The sequence below is a fragment of the Hypanus sabinus genome, chromosome 5, assembly GCF_030144855.1.
Source record: "Hypanus sabinus isolate sHypSab1 chromosome 5, sHypSab1.hap1, whole genome shotgun sequence".
Taxonomy (NCBI): domain Eukaryota; kingdom Metazoa; phylum Chordata; class Chondrichthyes; order Myliobatiformes; family Dasyatidae; genus Hypanus; species Hypanus sabinus.
Window position 1 is genome coordinate 175,518,054 of NC_082710.1, and position 16,366 is coordinate 175,534,419.

Here is a 16,366-nt window from a genome sequence, read left to right on the forward strand (position 1 = left end):
CACCAAGCTCTCAGCCTCGTATTAATGTGCATAATCATTCTATTCTTCGCCTCACTCGCACGTGGCACAGGTAGCAATCCCGAGATTGTCACCCTGGAGGTCCTGCCTTTCAGCTTCACTCCTAACTCCCTGAACTCTCTAAGCAGGACCCCCTCACTCACCTTACCTACATCGTTGGTCCCTACATGGACCACTACATCTGGGGTCATGCCCTCATTCTCAAGAATAGCCTGCACCCGATCTGAGATGTCCCAGACCCTGGCACCAGGGAGGCAACATACCATCCGAGACTCCCGATCTGCCCCACAAAATCTCCTATCTGCCCCCTTGACTATAGAATCCCCTAAAACTATCGCTCTCTTCTCTTCCCTCCTCCCCTTTCTAGTTGAGGATTCAACCTCTGTGCCAGAGGCAGGACCACTACAACTCATTCCTGGTAGGTCATCCCCATCAACAGTATCCAGTACGGTATACTTATTGTTAATGGGAATGGCCGCAGGGGTGCTCTGCTCTCTCTGCCTGCTCCCCCTGCCTCTTTGGACCGTCACCCATCTGCCTACTTCTTGGTTATTTGGTGTGACTACCTCCTGATAACTCCTGTCTATCTCTGCCTCTGCCTCCCGAATGATCCGTAGTTCATCCAGCTCCCGCTCCAACTCCCTAACTCGGGCTGATAGGAGCTGCAGCTGGACGCACCTTTTGCAGGTGTGGTCATCAGGGACAACTGTGTTGACCCTGACTTCCCACATACTGCATACGGAGCACACCACTGCTCTGACTGTCTCCCCCATACCTGAACTGGATTAACAGAATAAGTCTAAAAAGCACCTAGCGACCTTACCTTCTTCCCCTCAGCGAGCAATCACACAGGCTTACCGAAGTCCCCTTACGCCAAAGCCCACTTAGCCAAAGCCCAGGACTCTGCTTCCACAGACTCCGCTGCCCACTCTGAAAAGAAGTCCTGCCTTTTAAAGTCCGCGCTCGACGCTGACGTCTCTCGCGCCTGCGCAGTGCCCCGTCCTCCACAGGTATTGACCAGGTAGGCTTAAATCCTACCTACAATGGTCAAATTCTCTGAGCTCCCAGCCGAACCACAAGCTGCAACCCGCCCCCGATTCAAACGACCGATTCATAGAATATTGCAAGAAACATAAGGTTATTACAGTAGGTGATTTTAACTTTCCATGTATTGACTGGAAATCCCACGTGGTAAAAAGACTAGATGGGATAGAGTTTGTCAAATCTGTTCAGAAAAGTTTACTTCATCAGTCTGTAGAAGTTCCAATGAGAAAGCATGTGATACTGGATCTGCTATTAGGGAAAGAGACGAGGCAGGAGACAAAAGCTTGTATGTGCCTGTCAGAATAAAAGGTAAAAATAAATGCAGGGAAATTAGGTTTTCATGAGATTTTGAGGCCCTGGTTAAAAGAAAATGTAGGTGTATAGTGGGTATAGGCAAGTAGGAACAAATGGGATGCTAATCAAGTATAAGAATTGCAAGAGAACATTTCAGAAAGAAATCAGGAGGGCTCAAAGAAGGCATGAAGTTGCTCTTTCAGACAAAGTGAAGGAAAGTCCTAAAGGATCCTACAGATATGATAAGAGCAAAAGGATTGCAAGGAACAAAATTGCTCCACTGGAAGACCAGAATGGTAATCCATGTGTGGAGCCAAAACAGATAGGGGAGATCTTAAATATTTTTTTGCATCTGTATTTACTCAGGAGATGGACACAAGAGTCCACAGAAGTGAGGCATAAAGCAGCATCAACTTCATGGACCCTGAACAGATGACTGAGAAGGAGATGTTTGCTATCCTGAGGCAAATAAGGGTAAATAAATCCCCAGGGCCAGAAAAGGTGTTCCCTTGGACCTATGGGAGGCAAATACAGAAATTGCTGGTGCCCTAGCAGAGATATTTTAATAATTCTTAGTGACAGAAGAGGTACCAGAGGATTGGAGGATAGCCAATGTTTTTCCGCTGTTTAAAAAAGGCTTTAAACATAAATGGGTAAATTACAGACCAGGAAGACTGACATCAGTTGTGGAAAAGTTATTGGAAGATATTCTAAAGGACCAGTTATATATGTATTTGGACAGATATAGATTGATTAAGGAGAGTCAGCATGACTTTGTGAGTGGTAGGTCACGTCTAGCCAATCTTACGGAGTTTTTTGAGGAAGTTGCCAGGAAAGTGGATGAAGGCAAGGCAGTGGATGTTGTCTGCATGGACTTTAAGAAGGTATTTGACTAAGTTCCCCATGGGAGGCTGATCAAAAAGGTTCAGTTACTTAGCGTTCAAGATAAGGTAATAAATTGGATTAGACAATGGCTTTGTGGGAGAAGCCAGGGAGTAGATGGTTGCCTCTTTGATTGGAGGCCTGTGACTAGTGCAGTGCAGCTGGGATTGTTGTTCATCATCTATATCAATGATCTGGATGACAATGTCAAGTGGATCAGCAAGTCAGCAGATGACTCCAAGATTGGGTGTGTTGTGGCCAATGAGGAAGGCTACTGTGGCTTACAGAGGGATTGGCATCAGCTGGAAAAATGGACTGGAAAATGGCAGGTGGAGTTTAATACAGACAACTGTAAGGTTTTGCACTTTGGTAAGACCAACCAGGGTAGGTCTTACATAGTGAATGGTAGATATGAATATAGGTTCATACTTCCTTGGCATCACAGGTAGATAAGAGTCATAAAGAAAGTTTTTGGCACATTGGCTTTCATAAATCTCAATGTGTGGAGTAGAGGAGATGGGTTGTAATGTTGAAGTTGTATAAGCCATTGGTAAGGCCTAATTTGAAGTATTGTGTGCAGTTTTGGTCACCCACCTACAGGAAAGATGTAAACAAAATTTAAAGAGTACAGAGAAAATTTACAGGGATGTTGCCGGGTCTGGAGAACCTGAGTTATAAGGAAAGACTGAATAGGTGAAACAAGTTCCTTATCTACTATCCAATGTGTAGGAGAGCGCTTCTTTTGTGATGCATAAAATCTGTCTACCATTACACTAACTACAGTATCCAATCCTCTATTTAGTGTCATCCCACATGTTCCTCTTTCTCAACAACCTCTTTTTGTTTATACATAATTTGTTACTCAGGTTGCCCTTTTTATACCTTTTTACCTATTTCTGTGAAACTTCAGCTTATCGGGGCAGCGACTTAATTGGGCTAAAATGTACTAGTCTGGATGTGTCCCAGTTAACTGGAATCCATTGTGTAAATGTCTTAGGCATATACAGTCGGCCTTCCTTATCTGCGGGGGATTGGTTCCAGGACCCCTCGTGGATACCAAAATTGGCGGATGCTCAAGTCCCTTATTCAACCTGTCTCAATCCGGTGGATCTTAGGACCCAGCAGAACCCCAGATCTTATTTAACCTGTCCCAGAGCGATGGACATTAGGACCCGGCGCCAGAGCTCTGAATGCGCAGCGTTTCTGCTCACAAAAATAATCACGATCACGATTGAAAATAAAGTGGAAATAATAGAGTGATTGGAAAGAGGTGAAACGCCACCCATCATTTGAAAAGCATTAGGCTAGGTCAGTCAATGATCGGAACAATTTTAAAGGATAAATTGAAAAAGGCTCTGCCCCGATGAAAGCTACAATTACTACTAAGCAACACAGTGGTTTAATAATTATGTTTTGGGGTTTTGAGTTTTTGATCCTCCACATCAACCCAGCACAGTGGAGAGCGCACTGGGGAGCGATCTGTCCCGAGTCCTGAGAACTTCCGTTCCCGAGCCCAGCGCTGAAACATACATTCTTAAATGTTTTATATGCATAGAAAGGTAAAATATATACTATATACTAAGACAAACGTTTGACTAACTGATGCTAAATAATACCGGGTGTACCTGTTCCGACTTACTTAGTAAGAGAACTCCTGATTTCTTTTGATTCTGATGCACGATAACCAAGGCACATCCTTCCGTATACTTTAAATCATCTCTAGGTTACTTATAATACATAATACAATGTAAATGCAGGAAGTGCTGGAAGAGCACTTCCGGGTTTTCGCGATTTGCGGTTGGTTGAATTCGCGGATAAGGAGGGCCAACTGTATATACAGCTAGGGTAACCAAAGTCTTTTGCACAGTACTATATTTGTCAATGTGAAGTGGAGAACCAGTTTGTAAATTTGGTGGGAGAAATGATTTTGGGAACGGTGAAGAGTAGAGCACTATGGGAGAGGTGTCATGATATCAGAACCCAAGTGTGGAGGAAAGACAGATTTCGAAATAGAGACAGTAAGGAGAGTTTACTCATAATGATCCCAGAACTTCGGTTCCTCAGCTGAGCAACACCACAAGAAGAAACATTCTCAAAACTAAGACCCTGCGATTAGCGTTAATCAGGTGACCACTTAAATAATACAAGTAATAAGGAATCCCTGAGTCTATTAAAATAAACTTAACAAGCTTAAACAGAAAGCATTAGGAGACCATATTACAAAGAGTGAATCACTTGAGAAAAACACAAGGAATGCTGAATGATTAACAACTCTTATTAAAAAAAAACACAATTAACCATTTCGGGTTCTCTAAAAACCTTAGAGTCCCAAGCTCTTTGGTGCCTTGCAGAGACCCAGAAAGTTTATTAAAAGGAGTGTGGGACAGGTGGCAGAGAAGGAATCCCGAGGGCAGGAGATGGTGCAGGTGCAAACTGTAATGAAATTTGTGTGTGTTTTTTTTGCAGTAGCAGTATAGTGCATGACATAAAGTTACTACAGTACTGGGCAAAGTCAGGTTCCCTAGCTATATATGTGTGCTTAAGATTTTTGCACAGTTCTGTATACTGTACATACGGTTCCTTAGAATAAGTTCCAATAATTTACCCACTACTGATTTCACCGGCATATAATTTCCTGACTTATTTTTAGAGCCTTTTTTAAACAAAAGAACAACAGGAGCTATCCCCCAGTCCCCTGGTACCTCAACCATTGCTAAAGATGCTTTAAATATCTCTGCAATTCAAATACCTGCTATCCCTGCAATTTTTGCACTAGTCTCACACAAAGTCTGAAGGGAACCCTGACAGGGCTGGGGCTTTACTCACCCTATTTTGCTTCAAAACAGAATACACCTCACTTCTGTTTTGCTCCCCCCATAGACTCTTTGTATAGATGACCATTCTAATCTTCATGGGAACCATTTTTGTCCCCTGCACTCCATTTGCTCTTAATATATTTGTAGAAGCTCTTGGGATTCTCGTTCACCTAGCCTACTAGACCAACCTCATGCCTTCTTTTAGTCTTCATGATTTCCTTTTAAATTATTCTCTTGCATTTCTTATACTCCTCAAGTACCTGATTTGTACTTACTTGCTGTACACCTCCTTCTTATTTTTTAACCAGGGCCTGAATATCTCTTTGTACCCAAGGTTCCCAAAACCTGCTACTCTTGCCTTTTATTCTGACAGGCACAAGCTTTGTACTCTCAAAATTTCACTTTTGACGGCCTCCCACTTATAACCTGTCCCAATTCACACTTGCCAGATCCTTTCTAATATCATCCCTTGGCAACAAACTGCTAGCTAATATCATCCTCCGAATCAATTTTCAACACAGGGACCAGATCTCTTCGTCTCCATTAGTATCTTGAAACTAATGGCATTATGATCAATGGATGCAAAGTGTTCTGCTACACAAACTTCTGTCACCTACCCCGTGACGTACCCTGAAAGGAGATCTAGTAATAAACTCCCTCTGGTTGGGACCTTTATGTGTCAGTTAAGGAAACCTTTCTGAACACTTTGACAAAGTCTATCCCATTCAGCCACTTTTACAGCATTGGAAACATAATAAACATGTGTAAAGTTAAAATCACCTACTATAACAACCTTATGTTTCTTGCAATAGTGTGTGATCTCTCTACAAGTTCTCTGAAACCCACAAACTGTTGGGTGGAGTATAATGTAATCGCAGTAACATGGTCATAATTTTCTTGTCTCCCAGTTGCAATCACAAAGCCTCAGTAGTCGAGCCCTCCAGTCTATCCTGTCTGAGCACTGATGTGACATTTTCCCTGAGTAGTAATGCCACCACTCCTCCATTAATTCCTTGCACTCTATCATAACTAAAACAATGGAAGACCAGAATATTGATCCTGCCCTTCCTGCAACTAAGTCTCACTGTTGGCTGCATTGCTGATCCATGTCCTAAGCTCAGCCTCCTTTCCTAAAATACACCTTGCATTGAAATATACACAACTCAGAACATTAGTCTTACCATGCTCAATGTCTTCATTGCTGGTTTTGTATGTATGCTTAAGAACATCTTTCCCCACAACCACTCCACTTTCTGCTCTGGTGCTTTGGTTCCCATCCCCCTGCAACTCTAAACTCCCACACTCGTGAAATGAATGAATTTTCAGCCTCTCGTCACCTCTGATTTTTGCTAATTTTTCAGGATAACTTACTGAGTTTCACAAATCCCAGTGGATATTCCAGCAACAATGGAATACTAAATATAGATGAAAAAATTTTACTTGTCACCTCAGCTATCTTTAATTATGGAAGTTTTGGCTTTGGTTATTACCAGACAGATTACCACTATGCGGAGCATTTGGGCTGAGTCCTGATGTCAGGACCCCAGAGGATGCCCTCCGTTACCTGAAGGGACAAACCTCTCCACTTCAGGCCTGCCAAACCTATATAGAACAGCATACCCTACATCTCGGCTAATTTGACTCCAGATCAGCTGGATATGTCCAGAAGAAACCACTCACTCTACCTTCCAATCCAGTTGAACCCTCTCCAGGTCATCCAGAGCAGCTAAGGAAAAATCACTTTGTTTCCGGTCCTGTTCGATCCATTCTTGGTCTTCCAAGTTTGTTGTAAGGGGTCATTTATCTTGCTGTCCAGTTCACTCTATTCTAGGACCAATAGGCATGGCCACTTACCTCCGATGCATGGTAACAAGTCTAGAATGCAAGTGAGATTAAAACAGCACAGGTTCAACTCTCCCGCCTCTTGGCAACATACTGCTAGCTAATATCCAGGCCACTGAGAAGAAAGTGTATGGACTAACAGTGAGATGGACCTGTTGATGGGTTTGCGAGACTGCTGCATGCTCAGCTTACACCTGCTTTACCTGACTGCGCTATTTGATTTGAGAGCTTCTCAGTTCACCAGAAGGACCATACATTTAATCTTGTGCAAAGCAAGTGGTGGAATGATCTGTCAGTTCAGTATTCTGGACAGTGAACCCATGGAAAGCATCTGGCCTGGATGGATGTCCATGGCCTGGTTACGTTCTTGGATCCTGTGCAGAGCATCTGGTTAGGTATCTTCAGACATGATTAACTTTTCCCTACTCTAATCTGGGGTCACCTCTTGCAATATGTACCACCCCAGTACCTAAGAAAAGTAATGTAACATGGCAAAATGACTACCACCTGGTGGATCTGACATCCATCATCACAAAGTGCTTCCAAAAGCTGTTCATGGCACACACCAAACTCCAGCTTTCCAAACAATCTTAACCCACTGCAATTCACCTTCATTTGAAACAGGTACACAGCAGGTAGAAAACAGGTACAACAGGTACACCTTTGCCCTACACACATCTCTGGAGCATCTAGACAATAAAGACACCTATGCCAGACCATTGTTAATTTACTATAGCTCTGCCTTCAGTACTATAATTCGAAGCAACTCATGTCCAAACAGTTGGACATGGGGCTCAACATCTCCCTTTGCAAATGGTTCCTTGACATCCTCACCAGTATACTCCAGTCAGTAAGGATAGGGAGCAACATCTTGGCTACAATTATTGTCAACACAGGTGCCCCACAAGGCCGTATTCTCAGTCCCTTACTTTTCTCCCTATACACTCATGACTGCACAGCTGGGTTCTGCTCCACTCCATCTACAAGTCTGCAGTTAATACCATCCTAGTGAGTCACATCTCAATTAACAACGAGTTGGAGTACAGGAAGCAGATAGAGAGCTTAGTGACATGGAGTCCTGATAAAAACCTAACCATCAACGCCAGAATAAAGAGTTGGTCATTGACTTCAAATTGGGGTTCGGTGTGCATGCTCCCATTTACATCAACAGTGCTGAGGTTGAGAAGAATGAGAGCTTTAAGTTCCCACAAGTGAACATCACTCACACGGAGTCCATGGCCAAGAAGGCACACCAGAGCCTCTTCTTACTCTGGAGGCTAAGTAAAGTTGACGTTTCCCATTTGACACTCACTAAGTTTTATTGATGCATCATAGAAAGCTGTTTATTTCCTGTCTATATGCATCATAGCTTGGTATGGCAACTGCTGTACCTTAACTGAAAGGAACTGCAGAATGTTATGGGTACAGCTGAGCACATCACAGAAACCAGCCGCCCTTTCATGGACCCGGTCTACACATCTCGCGGCCTCGGTAAAGCAGCCAATGTGATGAAAAACCCGCTACCCCATCATGGACATTCTCTATTCTCTGCCCTCCCATTGGGCACAAGATACATAAGCCTGAAGGCACGTAGCACCAGGCTCAAGGACAGCTTCTGTCCCACTTTTATGACTGTTGAACAATCCACCAGTAATGATGCACCCTTGATCTCACAATGTTTCACATTATGGCTTTGTGCCTTGTTTTCAACCTGCACTGTGCTCCCTTTGTAACTGCAGTACATTATTCTGCATTTTGTTATTGTTTTCCTTTGCACTACCTCAATGTACTGGTGTAAAGAAATGATCTGTAAGTGTTGAAGTAAGAAATCCCTGACTTCCCTGTACCTCGGTGCCTATGACAATAATAAACAGATGTAAGAAAGTTAGTAAATAAGTTCCAATGAAAGAAAATGGTAATGAATTATTATATGCTTACATCAAATTTATCAACTTTATTTAGTATCTCAATTATATTTTCTGTTTTGTTTATTTCAGGAGGAATCCTGTTGGAAGAGGAGGTAGGACACACTCTTAGCTGAAACCCTTTGGAACTTGGTAACATTAATGTAGGAACCTGTCCAAGTTCAGTTAAACTGTGTAATATTTGCAGGGCTGGAGATGAACAGACAGCTACAGTCATGGATGGGGCTCTGACGATTGATGAATTTGCTGGGCCATTGCCATTCCCAGTGTGGAGGGAAATGCTCGATGACATTCATCCTGGTAAATACCTTCCATATTCTGTCTGTGTAGCCTCCAACCCGATGGCATGAAAATTGAGTTCTCCTTCTGGTAAAAAAAAATTCCCTCCCCCTCCCCTCTTTTTTTATTCCCCCCTTTGGCCTTTTACCTCTTCTTACCTGACCGTCACTTCCCCCTGGGACCCCTCCTCCTTCCCTTTCTTCTATGGTCCACTCTCCTCTCCTGTCAGATTCCTTCTTCTCCTACCCTTTACCTTTCCTCTCCTCCCACCTTTTTATTCTGATATCTTTCTCCTTCATTTTCAGTCCTGAGGAAGGATATTGGCCCAAAATGTCAACTGTTCATTCATGTCCATTGATGCTCTTGGTCTTGCTGAGTTCCTCCAGCACTTCACGTGTGTTGATTTAGATTGCTTTGCATAGATTCCAAAAACAGTGTGTGACTTACATTATACAGGAATAGCGGATTATTGTTTCATTCATTAAATACTGATGAGGAACAAGCTCTATTAGAATTCCCATTTAATAATATACCAGATAAATTAATTTTCATTTTCCCAGACATTGAATGCTAGGGAACAGCACTAAACCAAAGGTTCTACCTGCCCTTAATCTCAAACTTGTCTCCCTTCCTAGAAGCCCCACTGCTTTCTGGTGGTCTGAGAGCAGCTACCCAAAATGAACCAGGTGTTTCTTCAGGATTGGCAGAACGTTTCCCTCAACACTCAGTGAGTTTCTCTGACTTCACTCAGATGGTCAGACTCAGATGATCTCCTGAGTCCTCTGTGTGTTGATACCTCTTTAACCATTGTGACACCATTATAGAGTAAGCTGTTGTGTATTCGTCTTCATAACAAGGGGCACCAGGGTCATACTGCAGCTCTAGAAAACCCTGAAGATGAGAAGATCAGCAGACAGTGGGAATGCAAGAAACACAAAATGCTGGAGGAACTCAGCAGGCCAGGGAGCATCTACAGAAAAGAGTAAACAGTTGACATATCAGGTTGAGAATCTTCATCAGGACTGGAAAAAAAGACATGAGAAGTTAGAGCAAGAAGGTGGGGAGCACCATTTAGAACACTCAGTTCTGGTCGCCTCATTACAGGAAGGATGTGAAACCTTTAGCAAGTGCAGAACAGACCTACCCAGATGCTGCCTGGATTAGAGTGCATGTCTTATGAGGATAGGTTGAGCGATCTAGGGCCTTTGGAATGAAGGAATATGAGAGCCAACTTGATAGAGGTGTACAAGATGATAAGAGACACAGATCAAGTGGGTAGCCAGAGATTATTTGCCAGGGCAGAAATGGCTACTTCCAGGGGGTTTCATTTTAAAGAATGAAGGGGGGCAGAAGTAATTTTCTTTACACAGAGTTCTGGGTCCATGGAATACCCAGCCAGGTTGATGGTAGAGGCATATACATTAAGGGTGTTTAAGAAACTCTTCGATAGGCACATGGATGATAGACAAATGGAATGCTATGTAGAAGGGAAAGGTTAGTTGAGCTTAGGTCAGCATAACATCATGGATCGAAGGGCCTATTCTGTGTTGTAGTGTTCTAAAAGTTAAAGTGTATTGTAAAAACTTTAATATGCAATAAAATCTTGCTGAAATTAGGTGCACTGTCAGACACCAAATGCACGTGTCTGCTTCTCTCTCTCTCTCTCTCTCTCTCTCACACAAACACACACACACACACACCATATATGGGTTGAGTTAAGTACTCCCTTGGCCATTGGAACTTTTATCTTTCTCCTTCCTTCACAGACTTCTGCCACCCTCAATCCTCCTCAGCCTCAAATCTGCGTCCAAATTCACTAACATCACATTGACCACGGTGTCTATCCTAACCCTGTTTCAAGTACCTCTCCCTCTCTGTGACCCTCAGCTTTTTCATATTTCCTCTCTCTCTCTGCCCTCTGTCCTCCACCATAGCTCAGCTTTCCACTCCTGCTCTACTAGCTATATAAAGAAATCATTTATATTTGAAGAAAAACAGGAAATTTTGAAAGGTGAAATGCAATTAATGGGAAGACAACAAGGACAGACCTAGTCTGGTTCAAGAGTTCTCTGCAGCTGCCTGACTGTGCCTGGGGCCAAGTGGTCTCTCCCTGGTTCCGTCACCGTGCTGCTGTGACTTGTGCTGATTCCCGGGAACTCTCTAATTCTCACTTCTCCCCACAGTATCCGTCACCCTGGATGTGGAAACGGCGGCTCCAGAGCTTGAGATATCTGTCAATCTGAAGAGTGTGAGAGTGACTGGGACCCGGAGGGATCTCCCTGACAACAGGAAGAGATTTACCAATGGGTTTTATATACTGGGGTCGGAGGGTTTCACAACGGGGAGACATTACTGGGAGGTGAAGGTAGCGGAGAATCAGGGCTGGAGTCTGGGAGTCGCCACAGAATCTGTGGAGAGGAAGAGGAATTTCCAACTGACACCAGAGAATGGAGTCTGGGCCATAGGGAAGTGGGGAGACCAGTTTTATGCACTCACCTCCCCTCGATCCCGTCTCCCTGCTGGTCCCATCCCTGGGAGGCTGGGAGTTTATCTCAGTTATGAGTCCGGGACAGTTTCATTTTACAACACAGAGACCAAGTCCCATCTCCACATCTTCACTGGGAATAAATTCACTGAGAAACTTTATCCTTTCTTTGTGACTTGGGATGAGAACCAGTGGCTGAGAATTTGCTCCAGTTCCAGTCCAGTTGTATGATTCATTCATGTCTGGGGTTCGGCTTTAGAAGCAGGGCTCAGGAGCTGTAGGGCAGAAATACCATTGATAACAGGTTGGCACTGAATGAGTCTTATTTAATTCCCAGGTCCCCACTGAACCTGGAAATAAAACCATTGAATTTTAAATGTGCGAACAGTGAAATTAAAATAAAGGATTTGATACTGGAACTGCTGATCCATTAATCTTAACATGTTAACTTCATGTTAACAATATGAAAGGACACAATCACAAATGTGTTTAGAGCCATAGAGAAGTACAGCACAGAAACACAAGACCTTTGGCCCACCTAGTCCGTGCCAAAGCTATTTAAACTGCCTAATCCCATCGACCTGCACAGGGTCCATAGCCTCCATACTGCCCATGTACCTATCCAAACTTCTCTTGAACATTGGAATCAGGCTCGCATGGACTACTTGTGCTGGCAGCTCATTCCACACTCTCATGACCCCTTGAGTGAAGCAGTTTCCCTCACATTCCCCTTAAACTTCTCAGCTTTCATCTTGAACTCATGATCTCTGGTGGTAGTCCCATCCAATCTCAATGGAAAAAGCCTGCTTGCATTTACCCTATCTATACTCCTCATAATTTTGTAGACCTTGAGTGGACTGGATACAGCATTTCACAAATCAAGGCATGTGTGGAGGCAGACAGTCACTGTTGCAGAGACTTCAGGGAGCAAGTTATAGAGAATTAAGGATCATATAGAAATTATGGAATGCCATTGATTTGCGGAAGAGGAAAAAACTTGAATTGCTGAGAACTTTATTCACTGGAAGAACATCGAAGAATAAAGGGCATTCTTTTAGAGGTTGACAAAGTTATGAAGGGTGTTGGTAGGATGAATGTTTCTAGGCATTTTCTCCTCAGGTTTGGTGAGACTAGGATTAGAGGCCATGTGTTCAGAATGAACGATGAAGTATTTAAGGAAAATCTGATGGGGTTTGTCTTTGCTCAAGAGGGGGAACAGGTCAGCATAGATTAGTTGGGACAAAATTTCTGTGCTGTAGTCCTCTATGTCTCTATGACCCACCTTTTGGACAACAGCCCTACAAATATCCTAGGAGAGGCAGATTAAAGAGGCTAAACTTGGGAGGAAGCATCCTAAAATTCCAATGTATTTTCTCTCAGGATTTCTCATAGAAGTGTGCTTGACTAATCTGTTAGAGTTTTTTGAGGGTGTAACAAGGATGTTAGACGAGGGTAAGCCAGTAGATGTTGTGTACCTAGATTTTCAGAAGGCATTCGATAAGGTGCCACATAGGAGATTGGTGAGTAAAATCAGAGCTCATGGCATTGGGGGCAGGTTTTCAACATGGATAGAAAACTGGTTGGCAGATAGAAAGCAAAGGGTAGCAGTGAATGGGTGTTTCTCGGACTGGATGCAGGTGACTAATGGGGTACCACAGGGCTCTGTATTGGGACCACAGCTCTTTACGATTTATGTCAATGATTTAGATGAGGGCATTGAAAACTGTATCAGCAAGTTTGCTGACGATACTAAACTGGGTGGCAGTGTGACATGCGAAGAGGACGTTAGGAGAATACAGGGAGACTTGGATAGGCTGGGTGAGTGGGCAGATACTTGGCAGATGTCATTCAATGTGAATAAATGTGAAGTTATCCACTTTGGAAGCAGGAACAAGAGGGCAGAGTATTGTCTGAACGGTGTAGACTTAGGTAAGGGAGAAATGCAAAGAGACCTAGGAGTCCTAGTTCACCAGTCAATGAAGGTGAATGAGCAAGTGCAACAGGCAGTGAAGAGGGCAAATGGAATGTTGGCCTTTGTTACAAGGGGAATTGAATACAAGAGCAAGGATGTCCTTTTGCATTTGTACAGGGCCCTGGTGAGACCACACCTGGAATATTGTGTACAGTTTTGGTCTCCAGGTTTAAGGAAGGACATTCTGGCAGTTGAGGAAGTGCAGCGTAGATTCACTAGGTTGATTCCTGGGATGGCAGGGCTGTCTTACGCAGAGAGATTGGAGAGATTGGGCTTGTACACGCTGGAATTGAGGAGTTTGAGAGGGGATCTGATTGAAACGTTTAAGATAATTAAAGGATTTGATAGGATTGAGGCAGGAAATATGTTCCAGATGTTGGGAGAGTCCAGTACCAGAGGGCATGGATTGAGAATAAGAGGTCAGTTATTTAAAACAGAGTTGAGGAAGAGCTTCTTCTCCCAGAGAGTTGTGCAGGTGTGGAATGCACTACCTCGGAAGACAGTGGAGGCCAATTCTCTGGATGCTTTCAAGAAGGAGCTAGATAGATATCTGATGGATAGGGGAATCAAGGGATATGGGGACAAGGCAGGGACTGGGTATTGATAGTGAATGATCAGCCATGATCTCAGAATGGCGGTGCAGACTCGAGGGGCCGAATGGTCTACTTCTGCACCTATTGTCTATTGTCTATTGAGAGGGAGATAAATCCCTGGACAATAGGGGAGAATCCTGGTTTGGCTTCCATAAATATTGGACTCGCATTTCGTGACAGTAGAGGAAGCTGTATATTGGAATGGGAAGTGGATCTAAAATCCGTGGCCTCTGCGAGATCCCCTTCTTCTGGTGGACAGAGCATAGGTATTCAGCAAAACGGTGTCTTAATCTACAACTGGTCTCGTCAATATACAGGAGGTACTGGACACGGTATACGATCCCAACAGGTTAAGTGTTGCCTCACCTGGAAAGACTGTTTGGCGCCATGAAAGGTAGTGAGAGAGGAGGTATGGGCAGGCGTAGCATTTGTCCCACATGCAAGGATAAGTGCCGGGAGGGAGATCAGTGGGGAGGGACGAATGGACAAGGGGGTCATGTAAGAAGCGATCCCCATGGAAAGCAGAGACTGGTGTGTGGGGGCAGTGAAATATGTGCTTGGTGCTGGGATCCTGTTGGAGATGGCGGAAGTTACAGAGAAATTATGTGCTGGATGCTGAGGCTGGTGGGATGGGATGAGGACTGCCCTATCCTTGGTAGAGCGGCAGGACAATGAGGGCAGATGTGCTTCAAATGGAAGAGATAGGCCTTACTTTCCCAAGCCTTAAAATAAATCGTCAATGAAATTTGAAATGAAGCAGGAACTCCCAAGAAGTGAGGCGCAATCTGTGGAAAGACAAACAACTGAGCTTTAAATTTGAAAGGCGCATTGCTTGTCCAGTGGATAAATTTCTGTGAAAATCAGAGAAATTATTTTGTTGGCCAACGCGTCCTGATATCGCACTCCCCAAGCCTGAACCCACCCCACACCCCCTCCACATCTTCGGAGGGTCTGTAATTCTCTGCTTCTCTCACCAGTCTCTGTCTCCCTGAATGTGGAAATGGAGAATCCACAACTTGAGGTGTCTGGGGATTGTAAGAGTGTGAGATGGACCTGGACCTGGAGGGATCTCCCTAACTCCAGGAAGAGGTTAACTGTCTGGGGTTGTGTACTGTGATCAGAGGGATTCACTTTGGGGAGACATTGCTGGGAGGTGGAGGAGACGGGGAATCTCGGCAGGATTCTCGGACTTGCTACAAGGGCTGTGGAGAGGAAGATTTTTTTATAACTGCTGGTTATGCAGCTGGCGTTTAGAGCAGCAATGGAGGTCCTTCATCTCTCAGTATCTTCCTCTCAGGTTTCATCACTGTCAGTCGTGTAAGTCCTAGCTGGAGATTCAGGAATACCACTACTCTCAGATGTAGAAGGATTATAGATATTAGAAATTTGGTTCGGAAAAAGAGGGATGTCTACAATAGATATAGGCAGCATGGAGTAAAGGAATTGCTTGAGGAGTATAAAGAATGTAAAAGGAATCTTAAGAAAGAGATTAGAAAAGCTAAAAGAAGATACGAGGTTGGTTTGGCAAATAAGGTGAAAGTAAATCCTAAAGGTTTCTACAGTTATAGTAAAAGCAAGAGGATAGTGAGGGATAAAATTGGTCCCTTAGAGAATCAGGGTGGTCAGCTATGTGTGGAGCTGAGGGAGATGGGAGAGATTTTGAATGATCTCTTCGGTATTCACTAAGAAGAAGGATATTAAATTGTGTAAGGTGTGGGAAACAAGTAAGGAAGTTATGGAACCTATGACAATTAAAGAGGTGGAAGTACTGGCGCTTTAAAGAAATTTAAAAGTGGATAAATCTCTGGGTCCTGACAGGATATTCCCCAGGACCTTGAGGGAAGTTTGTGTAGAGATAGCAGGAGCTCTGACGGGGATTTTTAAGATGTCATTAGAAACGGGGATTGTGCCGGAGGATTGGCGTATTGCTCATGTGGTTCCATTGTTTAAAAAGGGTTCTAGAAGTAAGCCTAGCAATTATAGACCTGTCAGTTTGACATCAGTGGTGGGTAAATTAATGGAAAGTATTCTTAGAGATAGTATTAATAATTATCTGGATAGACAGGATCTGATTAGGAGTAGACAGCATGGATTTGTGTGTGGAAGGTCATGTTTGACAAACATTGAATTTTTTGAAGAAGTTACGAGGAATGTTGATGAGGGTAAGGCAATTGTTGTAGTCTATATGGACTTCAGCAAGGCCTTTGACAAAGTTC

At 43.7% G+C, this 16,366-nt stretch overlaps 1 protein-coding gene across 1 annotated transcript in view; it reads left to right on the top strand.

Moving 5' to 3' along the window:
- LOC132394833 (uncharacterized) overlaps positions 1-12,004 on the top strand; it is a 37,824-nt gene extending 25,820 nt beyond the window's left edge. The window contains exons 10-12 of the mRNA XM_059971237.1: positions 8,894-8,916; positions 8,982-9,121; positions 11,284-12,004. Coding sequence (XP_059827220.1) covers positions 8,894-8,916; positions 8,982-9,121; positions 11,284-11,816 — 696 coding nt within the window. The 3' untranslated portion in view covers positions 11,817-12,004. The remainder of the gene's footprint in view (positions 1-8,893; positions 8,917-8,981; positions 9,122-11,283) is intronic.
- The last annotated feature ends 4,362 nt before the right edge of the window (positions 12,005-16,366 follow it).